The sequence below is a fragment of the Tachyglossus aculeatus genome, chromosome 20 (assembly GCF_015852505.1).
Source record: "Tachyglossus aculeatus isolate mTacAcu1 chromosome 20, mTacAcu1.pri, whole genome shotgun sequence".
Classification (NCBI taxonomy): domain Eukaryota; kingdom Metazoa; phylum Chordata; class Mammalia; order Monotremata; family Tachyglossidae; genus Tachyglossus; species Tachyglossus aculeatus.
Window position 1 is genome coordinate 26,750,492 of NC_052085.1, and position 15,836 is coordinate 26,766,327.

At 46.0% G+C, this 15,836-nt stretch overlaps 2 protein-coding genes and 8 non-coding genes across 11 annotated transcripts in view; 9 read left to right on the plus strand and 1 right to left on the minus strand.

The window, feature by feature from the left end:
• The first annotated feature begins 266 nt into the window (after positions 1 to 266).
• TAF1D (TATA-box binding protein associated factor, RNA polymerase I subunit D) lies at positions 267 to 14,472 on the plus strand. The gene is given in 14 exon segments (XM_038762109.1): positions 267 to 300; positions 2,986 to 3,208; positions 4,220 to 4,613; positions 5,226 to 5,401; positions 6,261 to 6,315; positions 7,188 to 10,044; positions 10,047 to 10,755; positions 11,525 to 11,573; positions 12,038 to 12,076; positions 12,275 to 12,707; positions 13,166 to 13,217; positions 13,857 to 13,917; positions 14,138 to 14,192; positions 14,398 to 14,472. Coding segments are annotated over 7 exon segments (4,050 nt in total). The 5' UTR covers positions 267 to 278; the 3' UTR covers positions 10,370 to 10,755; positions 11,525 to 11,573; positions 12,038 to 12,076; positions 12,275 to 12,707; positions 13,166 to 13,217; positions 13,857 to 13,917; positions 14,138 to 14,192; positions 14,398 to 14,472.
• Positions 11,032 to 11,158, plus strand: LOC119941682. The gene has a single exon (XR_005455270.1). It is a non-coding gene; the product is annotated as a small nucleolar RNA SNORA40 (small nucleolar RNA).
• Positions 11,833 to 11,964, plus strand: LOC119941679. The gene has a single exon (XR_005455267.1). It is a non-coding gene; the product is annotated as a small nucleolar RNA SNORA18 (small nucleolar RNA).
• Positions 12,120 to 12,189, plus strand: LOC119941689. Its single transcript, XR_005455274.1, has one exon. It is a non-coding gene; the product is annotated as a small nucleolar RNA SNORD5 (small nucleolar RNA).
• Positions 12,454 to 12,594, plus strand: LOC119941696. The gene has a single exon (XR_005455281.1). It is a non-coding gene; the product is annotated as a small nucleolar RNA SNORA8 (small nucleolar RNA).
• On the plus strand, positions 12,967 to 13,100 carry LOC119941699. The gene has a single exon (XR_005455284.1). It is a non-coding gene; the product is annotated as a small nucleolar RNA SNORA1 (small nucleolar RNA).
• LOC119941695 lies at positions 13,621 to 13,693 on the plus strand. Its single transcript, XR_005455280.1, has one exon. It is a non-coding gene; the product is annotated as a small nucleolar RNA Z40 (small nucleolar RNA).
• LOC119941678 lies at positions 13,952 to 14,071 on the plus strand. Its single transcript, XR_005455266.1, has one exon. It is a non-coding gene; the product is annotated as a small nucleolar RNA SNORA32 (small nucleolar RNA).
• LOC119941698 lies at positions 14,221 to 14,349 on the plus strand. Its single transcript, XR_005455283.1, has one exon. It is a non-coding gene; the product is annotated as a small nucleolar RNA SNORA25 (small nucleolar RNA).
• Positions 14,444 to 15,836, minus strand: part of CEP295 (centrosomal protein 295) — a 125,273-nt gene continuing 123,880 nt past the window's right edge. For both annotated transcript variants that reach the window (XM_038762101.1, XM_038762100.1), the window contains 6 exons: positions 15,288 to 15,416; positions 15,120 to 15,204; positions 14,924 to 14,977; positions 14,749 to 14,836; positions 14,597 to 14,669; positions 14,444 to 14,517 (listed from right to left, as the gene is read on the minus strand). In XM_038762101.1, the coding sequence (XP_038618029.1) occupies positions 14,479 to 14,517; positions 14,597 to 14,669; positions 14,749 to 14,836; positions 14,924 to 14,977; positions 15,120 to 15,204; positions 15,288 to 15,416 (468 nt within the window). In that variant the 3' untranslated portion in view covers positions 14,444 to 14,478. The remainder of the gene's footprint in view (positions 14,518 to 14,596; positions 14,670 to 14,748; positions 14,837 to 14,923; positions 14,978 to 15,119; positions 15,205 to 15,287; positions 15,417 to 15,836) is intronic.

Sequence of the window (15,836 nt, forward strand, 5' to 3'; positions counted from 1 at the left end):
CAGGGTGACGTCACCCCTCTGAGCGCGGTCTCGCGAGACTACATCACCTCTCTCAGCGCGCCCTGCCGGCCCCGTCTCGCCGGGTGACATCACCCGTGTTAGCGCGCGCGCTCGCTCTCGCGAGACGACATCGCCTCCCTTAGCGCGAGCGGCCGGCCCGCTCTCGCCGGGTGACATCACCCGTGTTAGCGCGCGCGCGCGCTCGCTCGCTCTCGCGAGATGACATCAGCCCTTTTAGCGCCAACGGCCGTCCCGCCCATCCCTTTGTGCAGGACCGGATGGCCGGCATGGCGGATGCAGGTAAACTCTCCATCCTCCCCGGGGAATCCGGCGACATCGGCGTCCCGCCCATCGCCAGGGGGACTTGCGCCGTCCCGCCGGCTTCCCGGGACCCCCGGGCGATCAGTGGGTGGGCCATGGGCACACCCGGCGCCCCGTAATAATAATAATAATGACGGCATTTAATAAGCGCTTACTATGTGCCAAGCGCTGGGGAGGTTACAAGGTGATCAGGTTGTCCCACGTGGGGTCACAGTCTTCATCCCCATTTTACAGATGAGGCACAGAGAAGTCGAGTGACTTGCCCAAAGAGAAGCATTGTGGCGCAGTGGAAAGAGCCCGGGCTTTGGAGTCAGAGGTCGTGGGTTCAAATCATCATCATCAATCGTATTTATTGAGCGCTTACTATGTGCAGAGCACTGTACTAAGCGCTTGGGAAGTACAAATTGGCACCATATAGAGGCGGTCCCTACCCAACAGTGGGCTCGCAGTCTAAAAGGGGGAGGCAGAGAACAAAACCAAACATACTAATAAAATAAATAGAATAGATATGTACAAATAAAATAAATAGAGTAATAAATATGTACAAACATATATCCATATATACAGGTGCTGTGGGGAAAGGGAAGGAGGTAAGATGGGGGGGATGGAGAGGGGGACGAGGGGGAGAGGAAGGAAGGGGCTCAGTCTGGGAAGGCCTCCTGGAGGAGGTGAAATCCCGGCTCTGCCAACTGTCAGCTGGGTGACTTTGGGCAAGTCGCTTCAATCAATCAATCGTATTTCTTGAGCGCTTACTGTGTGCAGAGCACTGGACTAAGCGCTTGGGAATCCAAGTTGGCAACATATAGAGACGGTCCCAACCCAACAGTGGGCTCTGACTCCAAAGCCCGTGCTCTTTCCACTGAGCCACGCTGCTTATATATGTTTGTACAGATTTATTACTCTTTTACTTGTACATATTTACTATTCTGTTTATTTTGTTGATGTGCATTTGGCTTTAATTCTGTTTGTTCTGACAACTTGACACGTGTCCACATGTTTTGTTGTCTGTCTCCCGCTCCTAGACTGTGAGCCCGTTGTTGGGTAGGGACCGTCTTTAGATGTTGCCAGCTTTTACTTCCCAAGCGCTTAGAACAGTGCTCTGCACACAGTAAGCGCACAATAAATGCGATTGAATGAATGAATGAGCCCCCTAGAAGTTAAACGACTCGTCCAAGGTCACACGGCAGGCATGTGATGGATCCCCGGGCTAGCTAGCTCCCAGAATGGGATCGGGGGTGTCTGTCGGTAGTAGTAGTAATAATAATGGTGGCATTTGTTAAGCGCTTACTATGTGCAAAGCACCGTTCAAAATGCTGGGGAGGATACAGTGTGATCAGGTTGCCCCACGTGGGGCTCACAGTCTTCACCCCCATTTTACAGATGAGGTAACTGAGGCCCAGAGAAGTGAAGTGACTTTCCCAAAGTCAGCTGACAATTGGCGGAGGCAGGATTAGAACCCATGACCTCTGACTCCCAAGCCCGGGCTTTTTCCACTGAGAGTCCATCTTTCTGGATGGACTCCGTGGGACGAAGGTGGTGCCCCGTATGGGACGGGACTAATGCAGAATAATGATGGTATTTGCTAGGTGATCACCATGTGCTAAACGCTGGGGAGATTCAAGACAATCAGACCTGGAGGCCTCAAGATCAGTGCTTGGCACATAGTAAGCGCTTAACAAATACCGTTATTATTATTAAGAGTAGGATTGCCAGACACTGTACTAAGCGCTGGGGTAGATACGAGCCAATCAGGTTGGCCACAGTCCATGTCCCGCGTGGGCTCACAGTCCTAATCCCCATTATACCGAGGAGGTAACAGACCCAGAGAAGTTCAGTAACTTGCCCGAGATCACACAGCAAACAAGTGGCGGATCCAGGATTAGAACTCAGGTCCTATGTTTCCCAGGTCCGTGCTCTTTCCACTAGACCTTGCTGCTTCTCATTTGATGCTTTTCATAATAATAGTAGTATTAAGTGCTTATTATGTGCCAAGCACTGTTCACAAGGTAATCAGGTTGGACACATTCCTGTCCTGCATGAGGCTCACACTCTTAATCATTTTACAGACGAGGTAACTGAGGCCCAGGGAAGTGAAGTGACTTGCCCAAGGTCACACAGCAGATGAGAGGTGGAGGCAGGATTAGAACCCACAACCTCTCACTCCCAAACCTTGCCACCAGGCCATGCTGCTTCCCATAAACAGCATATCCACCCTTGTGCTTAGCACAGTATTTGGCTCATGAGAATTGATTGTAATAATACTATAGCCCCTTTGCAAAGAATCATGACAGTTTTGTAAGAAGTCGGGGGGCTTATTGTGTGCAGGGTATTTGTTATATTTTGTTGTACTTTCCCAAGCACAGTCCTCTGTACACAATAAACGCTTAATAAATACGATTGATTAGTCTTAGTCTGGCGTGAAGATGATGGGTCCAACGATCTTGCCCAGGAGAACTGCCAGATAATCTCAGACTATAGATGGTCACGCTTATATGCCAACTTTGGGTAAAAATTACAAAGAGGCAGACGATACTAAAACTCCACCCTCCTCTACCCTCCCTCCGGAACCATGAGGTTCTGCAGAATATTGGTGAAAAACCACGGTCATGCTTGAAGGGTAGTTTTCCATTCGATGTGGACTACAGCATTTTAACTATTTTTCAGGTCTTAAGCATCAAGAACAACTGATGGCTGAAGTCCATGAAGATACGGACCGTGTTGAGAAAGATACTTACGAATCGACCCTAGGGAAAACACCTAGGCAGAATGAAGGTGGAGGACTCGTTCCCTCGAATAATTCATTATCACAAGGGATGTCCAGTAAGAGTCTCTCAGACCATGTTATGCCAGTTGTTCCAGCCAACCCCTTGGAAGAGAGCAGTGAAAGGTAAGCCTGCTTTCTCCGCTTCAAGAAAGTTTTTCCATGTTTTAAAGATAAAGCTTCAAGCAGTAACCTCAAACATAAGTTGAAGGTTTGGAAGGAGACGATGTAAAGGAGTTTATTCCTTGTAGGTACTGTAGATGATGTGTTTCAGGAGTGGGGAGCTACCTCATGGTAACAGCTCATTATCCTGAGGAAAGATCTGTAATTTTGAAGATTAGGGGTCCCATTTGCAGATGGTTTCTGATTGTAGGCTAATTATCCTTCTGTAGATAGGTTTGCCAGTGTTTGGAATTTTCAGTTAATCGCTTACCACAATGCCAGGTAGCATTTCTGTTCCCTGTTCCTTCCCCGATCTAACTTAATTCATTTAAATATCAGTCTCCCTTTCTAGGTTGCCTCTAAGCTCCTGGAGGGCGGAGATTGTCTCCTATTCTCCCGAGTACATAATTCAGTGTTCTGCCAGTAGTAGTCATTCAGATGGTGTATTCTGAAATACATAACCAAAAGCTCAGTTTGGTCCTGTTCCCAAACCCCTGAAGGAGCATAACAGTTGAGCCCAGAGACCTGGGAACCTGGTCTCTGCCTATTAGGCAAGCCTCCTTTCCAAGCTCGTTTTTGAAAGTACAGTGAGCTTTCCCACTGATTACAGACAGAAAGTTGCAGATACCTTGGCATGAGTGAAACATTTCAATTTCCCAGATGTCCCTTGATGCTGACCTTGATTTCTATCAGGTGCTACTAAAGGTTTAACTTCCTATATGAGGTCTCCAATAGATTTTGAACTAGTGAATACTTCTGGGTATTTTCACCGTTTTGCACTTCGGAACGGCTCCGATTCTAAGCAGGGCTCCGTGCCACCCCTCATGGAGCCTTGGGTGTTTCCCACTTTTAGGATGCTTCATATCGTGTTTTCCCTGCAAATGATTAGGTCTTCAAAATGGGAAATGTAGGCAGCACAAAGCCTTGATGACATTTTAATAATGGTAATAGACGGCAATCCTTCATCTATTTCAGTAACTGCCCTGAGTCGGGGAGTAGCTTGTTTAGAACGCAGTGCGCTCCTGCCTTACCCCAGCGACAGCTACGAAGTCAGAGCTCGAGAAACTTCAGAAAGTCCATGGCTGAGAAACCTGGGGCAGACTCTTCAAGTGACTCCACTTCAGAAGTGAGGCCCCCGTATGATCTGAGAGGTGGCTTTAGATGCCGGAAAAAAAGGAAATACGGAAAGAAAAAATATAAGCCAACAGGAAACCCAAGAGGAAGACCAAAAGGAACTTGGGGGAGATTAAATATCCACACTACGCAAGAACAGAAGAGGCTATTTGGAGACAAAGGCTTCAAATTTCCACTGATACAAAGGGAGTTCCGAAAGAAACAGTTACCCTGGAAAATGATCTTAGCTTATGAAGTGAGTGTTATTTGGAGAAAGGTTTCAATTTGTTTTTTGTTGAATGCCCAAAATGATCAAGGAAGTGATGCCTCAACTCAAATTTTCCCTCTCTGTAAATAGAATCCACCTTAATGAGAGGTGCACGGGCTCCGTGACACGACTTTATCCATTAATCAATCGTATTTAGTGAGTGCTAACTGCAAGGAGGGCACTGTACTATTTATATTTTTGGGGTATTTACTGTGTGCAGAATACTATATTGAGTGCTTGGGAGAGTACAATAGGAGAATAAGCAGACACATTCCTGGCCCACAGGGAGCCTACAGCCTAGATGGTGGGGGGAAAGCATAAAAGTACAGAGTGCTGTGGGGTTGGGAATGGGAGAAGAGGAAAAGGGGACTTAAGGAAGGCCTCTTGGAGATGTGACTTCAATAAGGCTTTGAAGGGGAGGGTGGAATTGTCTGGATTTGAGGAGGGAGGGCATTCCAGGCCAGAGGCAGGCTGTGGATGAGGGGTCGGCAGCCAGATGAATGAGATTGAGGCAAACACTAAGCGCTTGGGAGAGTACAGCACAACAGTGTGTTTGGACTTACTGGGCTTGTTCTGAATCATTTGGTTATACTTCTACAGCAATCTGTTGCACGGGGATTTCTCAACTACATTGAAAGGCTCAAGTTTGAAAAAAGTCTCAAAGAGATCCTGAGCCAACTAAATACCGGGGAAGATGTGGATAACGAAGAACTTCATATGCGCGGCTGCAAATATGTAGATGACGACGGAGCGATTTCTCCTATAGAGGAGTTGAAGTAAGTTGAGATTGGCAGTATTGGGTTTTGTTGCTTCCAAACAGCTTTAGGCAAATATTAACCCAGAGTCTTACGGATCTAACACTTCTCTCCAGTCAAACCAGCACAAATCAGAACCGTTACTGCTCTAAGTTGGGGTCGTAAGGCGCCGGGGGCCAGCTTTTGGACCCTAGGCCAAATATGGAAAAATCCCCAACAGATCTGGATCAGTATGGTGTGTTAATTACCAAAGTTCAAAAACTTGGATTATCACAAGATTCACTCCTATTACCTCAGTTAGCCTAGTGGTCCAAGGGAATCCAACTTGACAGGTAAATTCTGGAAGAATCATGTGGGAAGCAGCAAGCCCGTGAAATTATGATCCTTTTAGCTGCTTCCTTGTTGCTGCTGCTGCAATGCCATTAATGAGTTGTCCATATTGTACAGTGCTGTGCACACAAGTGCTCAATAAATAGCTGACTGATAAACCTGCAGGTGCAGGAGTCCCACACAGCTAATTTATTGCCACTAAAGGAAAGATTCCGCCTTCAAAGAGGGCCAGTGGTTTATCTGAAAGACTGCAAGTAGCGTATGGCTAACATCAAGTGCAAATCATTTGGGAAGTTGTTTCCCTGGACTGTTTTTGGGGTTGATTTGGCTGCAGACTGCTTTTCTTAGGACTGAAAGTAATGGTGAGGCTCTGAGTGATCATCTCTGCCCAGATGTGTAACACATTCTCTGTTTTGCGTAGAGATATTGTACTGCTTTTCAGTTTTCAGTGGGTGGAGCAGACGAGACGTATTTAAGTTTGAAGTTGATGGTATTTGAGAAGTGGAATTACCGTGGCATGAGTGTGACTAATTGTCGACTTGTTTTTCAGTGTAGAGGATGGTGGTGACTATGATGATCCAGACCGATGGGATGCCAGAATAGTGGTAAGTCATGATGGTATTTGTTAAGCGCTTACTATGTGCCAAGCACTGTTGTAAGCATTGGGGGAGATACAAGGCTATTAGGTTGTCCCACGTGAGGCTTGCAGTCTTAATCCCCATTTTACAGATGAGGTGACTGAGGAACAGAGAAGTTAAGTGACTTGCCCAGAGTCACACAGCTGACAAGTGGCAGAGTTGGGATGAGAAACCACAGCCTGACACCCAAGCCCGTACTCTTTCCACTAAGCCACACTGCTTCTGAGTACCCACTGCAGGCTCTTGCCATCCGATCCGGGGTGACAGCTTTTATATAAAGGTTCCCCCGCCTTCCCAACTCCTCATACAGTCCATTAATTTCTCCCCCAGCCCCCTACCCCCGAGCTAGAGCAGGGAACAACCAATGAAGCAGGGAACCAAGTTACTGATTCCCCCATTGTTCTGCTTACCACAATTTTTTGCTGTGCCCAAGGCAGGGATTTTAAATCCTGGGAGCAGATGAAAGTAGGTGTTCTTTCAGCTACTGATGTAGACCGCTGCCTTTGATGCCTGGATTCTGCCAGGGCGATAGCTTATTATCCATATATGCTCAGCACTAGGTTTGTTCAGAGTACAGCTGTCTCCAGCGTCCAAATGGATGGCTGTAAAACTGGTTTCCAGAGAACTGAGGTGATAAGAGGCTTAGTGCCAATTGGGTGTTAGGCCTCAATAGAGTAGCTTCTCGGTTAGATTAACACAATATGTTTATATGGAAGGGAGAAGGACCATGAAACAAATTGGAAACGGCCGTACAAAACCTGTATACTGACTGTGAACTGCAAAATTCTGAAAGCTCAATTTCAGTTGCTTAGTGTTGCTTTATATCTCTGTTGGTTTAGGAGAATAGTTGTTTCATAATAAGTACTAAATTCCCAAAGAACGAAAAAGGGAAGATGATGAAAAGTTGGAAGGGCAAGAACGTGGAAGTGGAACAGCATGGGCCAGCTGCCCTAGAGGAGGAGAAAACCCTGCCTGGAGACAGAAGGTGCAAGAGAGGCGAGACGAAGGCGAAACCCACCCAGGAGCCGAACGCACGGGAAACACCGCACGTGCTGAGCAGCCAGGAAGTAGCCCCGAGCCAGAAGGAAAAGGACAACCAGCCTGGAGTCCCAGGAATAGAACCACAAGAGCAACCTGAAGAGCAAGGAACGGTGCTCCCCATGAAAGATCCTAAGTCAAATATTCCTATGGATGAAGAGGAAGTGCTCACTGAAAACAAACTCTCTGAGAAGGAAACACAGATTTCTCCGAACAGATGTAAGCCCACAGACCAGCACGGGGTTGAGGCAGCTCCGCCGATGGAGGTGGAAATTGCCCCAAGGAAAAAGAAAAGGCGAAGAAGTATTCGTATAGAACAGAATGAGCCAATGGAAGGAGAACACGTGATCGTTCTAGGGAAGGCTGAAACTAAGACGGTACCTAATGAAGAGGCGGACGTTTTATCTAAAAACTCAGGGTCTGAGGAGGGAGCAGTGTTCTCAAGGGAGAAAAGGCTCAAAAGCAAACGTGTGCGGCAGTCAAATGTAGATGTGGATGGAGACCAGGAAATGCCAACAGGGGAAATAGCCTCTAGGAAGAAGAAAAAGAATCGTGGCTCTGGAGCTGTGTCCCCAGAACGGACGGAAACACTGATTGCCTCTTCTGGAGAAGAGGGATCTTTGTTGAAAAACCAACCTGAAACAATCGCTCTTTGTGAACCTGCAGAACCACACATGAATGGAGCTGCAGAACAGGGTGTGCTGAGCGAGGAGGATGTGGTAGAAGTAGCACCCAAGAAGAAGAAAAAGAAAAAAAATCGGAAAGTGGGAGATGCATGCCCAGAACAGATGGGAGATGGAGAAACAATGATAGTTCTCGAGAGGATGGAAACTAAGTTCATGCGTACTGGAGAGGAAGAATTATCATTCATAAACCAACAGCCTGAGGAGACCCCTCTCAGATGGAAGAGGTCCCATTCTGACCATGGGGAACTCGTGCAGTATGAGGCGATTTCAGAGGTGAACGGAAACGCAGAACAGAATGTGCTAAACGAGGAGGACGTAGTAGAATTAGCACCCAAGAAGAAAAAGAAAAAAAATCGGAAAGTGGGAGAAGCATGTCCAGAACAGATGGGAGATGGAGAAACAATGATAGTTCCCGAGAGGATGGAAACTAAGTTCATGCGTACTGGAGAGGAAGAATTATCATTCATAAACCAACAGCCTGAGGAGACCCCTCTCAGATGGAAGAGGTCCCATTCTGACCATGGAGAACTCGTGCAGCATGAGGCGATTTCAGAGGTGAACGGAAACGCGGAACAGAATGTGCTAAACGAGGAGGACATAGTAGAGGTAGCACCCAAGAAGAAGAAAAAGAAGAAAAAAAATCGGGACGTGGGAGACGTTTATCTAGAACAGATGGAAGAGGGGGAAACAATGGTAGTTCCCAAGAGGATGGACTCTAAGTTTCTGCTTACTGGAGAGGAGGAATTTTCATTCATAAACCAACAGCCCGAGGAGACCCCTGTCATTAGAAGGAAGGGATTGCATTCTGAACATGGAGAACTTTTGCAGTCTGAGGCCATGTCAGAGGTGAATGGAGCTGCGGAACAGAGTGTGCCAAGTGAGGAGGATGTAGTAAAAGTAGCACCCAAGAAGAAGAAAAAGAAAAAACATCGGGAAGTGGGAGATGTTTATCAAGAACAGATGGAAGAGGGGGAAACCCTGATAGCTCCCAAAAGGACAGACTCCAAAATTGTGCCAAGTGAGAGATTTGTGTTGTTAAACCAACAACCTGAGGGGACCCCTCTTTTTAGAAGGAAGAAGTCCTTTTGTGAGCCTGGAGAACTGCAGGTGAATGGAGCTACAGAACAGAGTGTGTCAAGTGTAGAGGAAGTAGTAGAAGAGGCACCCAGGAAGAAGAGAAAGAAGAAAAAAAATCAGCAAGTGGGAGATGTGTATCTAGAACAGATGGAAGAGGGGGAAACCCTCAGAGCTCCCAAAAGGATAGAATCCAAAATTGTGCTGAATGGAGAAGAGGGATTTGTGTTAAACCAACATCCTGTGGAGACCCCTCTTTTTGGAAGGAGGAAGTCCTTTTGTGAGCCTGGAGAACTGCAGGTGAACGGAGCTACAGAACAGAGTGTGCCAAGTGTAAAGGAAGTAGAAGAGGCACCCAGGAAGAAGAGAAAGAAGAAAAAAAATCAGGAAGTTGGAGATGTGTATCTAGAACAGATGGAAGAGGGGGAAACCCTCAGAGCTCCCAAAAGGATAGAATCCAAAATTGTGCCCAATGGAGAAGAGGGATTTGTGTTGTTAAACCAACAGCCTGAGGAGACCCCTCTTTTTGGAAGGAAGAAGTCCTTTTGTGAGCCTGGAGAGCTGCACGTGAATGGAGCTACAGAACAGAGTGTGCCAAGTGTAGAGGAAGCAGTAGAAGAGGCACCCAGGAAGAAGAGAAAGAAGAAAAAAAATCAGGAAGAGGGAGATGTGTATCCAGAACGGATAGAAGAGGGGGAAACCCTGAGAGCTCCTAAAAGGATAGAATCCAAAATTGTGCCGAATGGAGAAGAGGGATTTGTGTTAAACCAACAGCCTGAGGAGACCCCTCTTTTTGGAAGGAAGAAGTCCTTTTGTGAGCCTGGAGAGCTGCAGGTGAATGGAACTGCAGAACGGAGTGGGCCAAGTGTGGAGGAGGCACCCAGGAAGAAGAGAAGGAAACAAATCGGGAAGTAGGAGGTGTGTTTCCAGCACAGATGGGAGGGGCAGAAACCCTGAGAGTTCCCAAGAGGAGGGAATCCAAGGCTGTGCCAATTGAAGAGGAGGGATCATTGTTCCTAGACCAACAGTCTGAGGAGACCCGTCTCTTACCCGGAGATCTCTTGCAGTATGAAGCGCTGTCCGCAGTGAATGGAACTGCAGAGCAGAGTGTGCCAAGCGAGCCGGAATCCGTACCCAAGAAGAAGAAAAAGAGGCGGAAAACGCAGGTAGACCAACACAAGCAAATTGCTGAGAGAGAATTTGATTGCCTTTTAGGCATCTAAATCCAAGAACATACACGGGTAGAACAGCATGGGCAAACTGAGGAGGAAGGGGAATCAAAAGGGTGTTGGAAGGCCACTGGTGAAGAGCAGTTTCCACAGTTTGAAGAAGCTGAACCTTACCAAGAGAGGGCCAGGCCTTAGAGTTGAGGTGTGGCTGAAAACGGATAGCCCTCCAGAAGGGCACATGCAAAGAGAAAAGGGAAGTCTAAAGAAATGGTAAATTCAAAAGAAAGCATGCAGAAAACAAAAAGAGTCAGAAACTAAAAATCAAGACAACCAAAAGGAAGAAACACTCGTGAGAGGATACAGCAACAACTAGAAAAGCCAAAAGTACAGGGAACAACTTCTTCAAAGACATGAAGAACAAGAAAACAAGCATGAATTTAGTAAGCAAATAAGTACGATTGATAATCTGAGGGGGAGAGGTTGATTTGCTCCTTAAAGTGAATGAACTTCTATCAAAGGGGTCGTAATATGATGAAAGGGGCAAATCAGTCCTGCAAATGGGTGTGTATGAGTTGATTATTCCTCCCACACCCCCTTGCTAAACTCACTCCCAGCCCCATTTTCTAAGTGGTATGGAGACACAACCTAATTTATCTTTTAATGCCATCCTTAAGTAGCCTAGCCAGGGAACAAGTCACATCTGCTTGAACGATCGTAGCACTTCTCTTGTTCTTGTTCAATTTGGGGACAAGGACTTAGAAACAAGTGCTCAGAACAAACCCTCTTTTGCAACCCATAGTTCATGGTTCTGTATGAGCTGTGGTACATATAAGAAGGGACAGTTTTAGCAGAGCTTGTGAGAGTGACATAAACTTTTGAGCTAAAAATGGAGAACGTTGTTGGGGTGGGGATTGGGATCTCACTATAAGGGGCTTAGGGCAGTCCATTAGATTTTCTTGCTGAGCTTCTCAGTGTTATTTTGAATGTTTAGGCTCCATTGTGAGCGGTGTACTAAGTCCCTGAGAGACTACATTGTCATTTTTGTCCGTACAAGAAAGGGGTTTTGAGGAGAGATCTCATAAAAGGCAGGACTAATAGTGGGATCCCATTGTATTTCTAATTGATACCACGTCACGTTTAAAACGTTATAAACTTAATAATCAAGGCTCAGTACTGTAAAACTGCTAAACTGGGTTTTTTTCCAAACAGGTATTTGCCTGTAAGGAATCGGGTGAAGTGAGAACCGACATTTGCTAAGGTAAGAAGTTCTGCTGTATTGTACTCTGCATATAGTAAGCACTCCATTGATAGTTCCCCTACCTTTGTGGGATGCAACTAGTATTTAATCACATTTAAAACTTGCAGTGCAGCAAACAGAAAAACCTTTAAGCTCAGTTTTGTCGAAGTTTGTTCTTGACTTCACTAACGTACCTACATGATGACAAACTGCACTGGATTCTGCGCATCAGCTCAGAATCACTTGCTTTCAGCATCTGGATTGTTTCGCGAAAAGGCCTTTTGAGGTCTATCCCGACGGGGCCTCTCATAGGCCCATGTCGTTGGAAACGCCTCAGAGAAAAAAAGTTGTGGTCTCGCTTTACCTGCCGAACTAGATGTTGGCTCGGTGGGGAAAAAGCCACAAGACAGCTTTTTAATAGTGGTAGAATAACCACCATTGTAACGGGGTCAGTGTTAACCACAGATGAACGATTCTATTCACAGACCTGCTGGCACTTGAAGCTCAAAAGCCCATCGCTGCAGGTAAGAGCGAGCGGTGGCCTCGGGCTAGCTGGGCCGCATTGCCATTCAAGTGATGACATTATTGTTCAACTGCTAAGTGATGTAGATATGAACAAAAAGGAATTCTGAGGGGTCACGGGAATGCAGCCCATCACTCACGCGGCGTCATCCGGTGCCGAAGGACGACGTAACGGTTCAATCTCCTTTTTCTGGTTTTAGCTGGCTTTAGGTGGACGTGATGGATGGAATGAGATTTTGAGGTCATTGCTAGTCTCAGAGGGTAAGTTGCCAGCTTGGGAATCTACTTGAGGACTTTTGGGAGGGGAAAACACGTTCATTACCAAACCTGCCTGTGGACAGGGTGGCTTTGAAGCGGTCACTTGGTGGGAAAGGCACGCTGCACTGTATGGTATCTACATCCAACAGACTTCTTCCTGGTGGGATGTTCAAAAGGCAGTGCTAAAGGAATGCAATATCTGGCATCGTTGGTTTCCTTGCTGTTTGTGCTCGTTAAACCTGGTTTTTCTATTGCTACAGACCCATTTAAATGCCTAAAACGTGATCAGTTCTACTCTGATCTGGAGAGCTGACGCTTGGTCTTTTTTTAACTAGGTATTTCAATTCAGTGCACAAGTCCACCAGTAATCCACCAGTAAGTATATTCGAGTTTATAAAGGTTGCTAAGCTTTCCATCCGAAACTCGGATCAGTTTGACGGTCTGAGGTGCCATCTTCAAGCAACTAGCTTAAGGCAACAAGCTATTGCCATAAAATTAAGTGCTTACTGTGAGCACTATACTAAAAAGGTATTGTAGCAAACTTCTGGCTAGGAAATGCATGTCCAACATGAGCCCATTTGTGGGTGTCTTGTGATTTTTACATAGCCCAGGGTAGGACTCAGTGAACTCTGCATGCCCCATTGCAAATATTCATGGACACAGTTCACGTTTGTGTCCTATGGAACAATGTGGCTACAGTGAAAGCAGGTTTTGCTTCCATCACAGTAAAAATAAGTTACTCTGGTGACAATGAGACCTGTAACAGGAATTTTTGCCCAGTTACTTAGACTGGCAGTATTAGAAACAGGGGTGACTTCTATCTTTGTTTGTAGGGTTATATACTGGAATCCCTTGGAGGGGCAAAGAAATCAGAAGTAAACAATGGTAAGGAAACTTAGTTCCTTTGGAGGGTGGGAGGGGAAGGGGAAGTTGGAATTTTACCATTTTACCATCTGGTGTCTAGTTCAGTGCATTACTTTTGAAGATGATCCAGATGACCAGATTCCGAAACTCCCCTTGTTCAACGTGGGGACTAAGTGCAGAGTTCAAAGCCCAAGGTAGCTGTTGGAGCTGGACATTAATGTGGCATGCTGTGGAATGGGGCTTAAGTGGCAGCCTGTACCCGCTCCAGTGATAAAGCTGGCTGAGATTTGGGGACGTACCCCCCAAGCTACTTGAAAGGTAGCCGTAAGCTAAGGCTGCTTCCCATAGCCTTTTCGCTCAGACTGGAGCTGTTCCACTGTTGGCAAGAGACATTAAGCCTTCAGGCTTAGAGCAAAGCACAAGGAAATGTTATGATGATTGGCCAAATGTTCAACTGCTCTGAAGAGAGTGAATGAAAACAGCCTTTCTGAACATCCAAGGTTGTGAAGAACCTAAGCCAAAGCAGAAGTCTGCCAAGTTCACAATTCACCAAGTGTACAATTCTCTGATGGTCTAGTAGAAAGAGCATAGCTGTGGGGGAGGCAGGCGATCACTTGATTTGCAGCTCTGTTGCCTCATCTCAAATTTTTTCCTTCACAGATACATCAGCTCATAGAAGACCATTTTGAAACATCTGATCCTGGCTGGAGTATTGTGGCAGGTAAGACCCTTGAAAATTTATGAAACTATTTGTCTGGTCATTACCAAGGCTATCAGAAGTACAATTTCTGATTTGCTGTGGACATGACCGTAGACTAATTCTCAGCGGGTTTTAAATCGCTATTTTATTAGCACAAACCTGTGGAGAAACATGCGTGTTTGAAGACTTTGTAGAACTTTGGACAAGATTTCCCACATTAATGGAATCTATTCTGATTTAGGCTTGCGGGCAAGTCACACTCCCCTGTGCGATGAACATGGTGCTAGAACTTCAAGGTCAGTTAAAAATTCACATAGTAGGAAGAGGTCATTTCAAAGAGGGCTTGTTTGGCTGTAAAACCAGCGGCTCTTAACGCGATGACCTAATAAGAACTCTCTACAGGTCACCACTCTCACTAAGTAGTGCACTGTGGTCTCCTCCTGAGACACAGTGCCTGTCCGAACCCATGCTGCAGTAACTAATTTGTTTGTTCTTTTTCAGGTCACCAGGGATGGTGTGTTTGCACAGAACACCCCAAACTCGTGTATTAATAAAGGTTTATTGAATTGGCTAAAACTTTGGTCAGTGTGAGTTTTTGGCCCGTAGTTTCTCCAGAGTTTTCTGTAAACAGAAAGAGTCAGTCAGCACAGATTCACATTTTACCTTAAAAAGCTAGAGGCGGCGCATTCTCATTTCTTACCCGGTGAAATTCTCTGGCTCTGTCCCTGCTTTTAGAAGTCACTTCCTTTCTTGCCTTCTCATCCCTCTGGTGCCTGCGAAAGGATCATTACAAACTGTAAATTGCCAAGACATGTCAAGTCCTTTGTCCTTGTCCTTTGTCACCCAACCTACCTTAGAGGTTGGTGGTATAGGAGTGCTTCAGGAGCCGTCCTCTCTGGGGAACATACTTGAACTTCACTCACTTTCTGCAATGCTGGAGCTGTAGGAAAACAATTTTTCAAAATGAAAAATTGGTGGGGTGGCTGGCCCCCCTAACCTCATACTGGCTTGCTTCATAAAAACACACCTGAGAGCCTTCTCTGGGAAGGAGGGGTTTCAAGTGTTCTTCTCGCCGGGCTTCCTGGTGTCCAGTTGAATTCAGAAAGAAACAGAAAGCATTTTCATTTCAAAAAACTTAACGTTCTTAATGTTAAGACTTAACTTAACGTTCTTAATGTTTGTCTGTCAACGTATCACTCCCACAATAAGGAATCATGAATTACCTGCAGGCTGGTTATAGGCTGAGGTTCCCTCTTGAGGAGATGAGGAAGAATCTACCTCTGGGTCCAGGGGTAAAAGTTTTCTTCCCTGGGGCAAGAAAGAGTGGCTATTAAGAGACCTGGAGAACAAAACAGGAAAATCTGCAACTGGCTTTTATCATCAACATTCACCTGAGAACTGGTCTCCAGTTTGCCCTCTTGGTTTTCGGGCTCCAAGTCGACATCGGCAATACTGATCTCAGTAGAGCTTATTAGAGTCAGTTCCGGTTCTTCCAGAATGCCGAGCCCGGATTCCGTCTCCTGAATAAGCCAACCTCAGTGTCAAAATACCAAATACTGTTCTCTCCCCACCACCACAACGGCTAACTGACCCCAGGATACGTGCAGAACAGAACAACGGCCAGAAGTCTCAAAGCCAGTAGGTAATCCATCACCCCTCCCGGTGAGCTTGCCTTTTTGTTCTGACCTTATTGCCTTAAGACATTTCACAATGGTCAGGGGTGAGCATATATATGTATATATGTTCTGTATATATGTTTGTACATATTTATTACTCTATTTTACTTGTACATATCTATTCTATTTATTTTATTTTGTCAGTATGTTTGGTTTTGTTCTCTGTCTCCCCCTTTTAGACTGTGAGCCCACTGTTGGGTAGGGACTGTCTCTATATGTTGCCAACTTGTACTTCCCAAGCGCTTAGTACAGTGCTCTGCACAT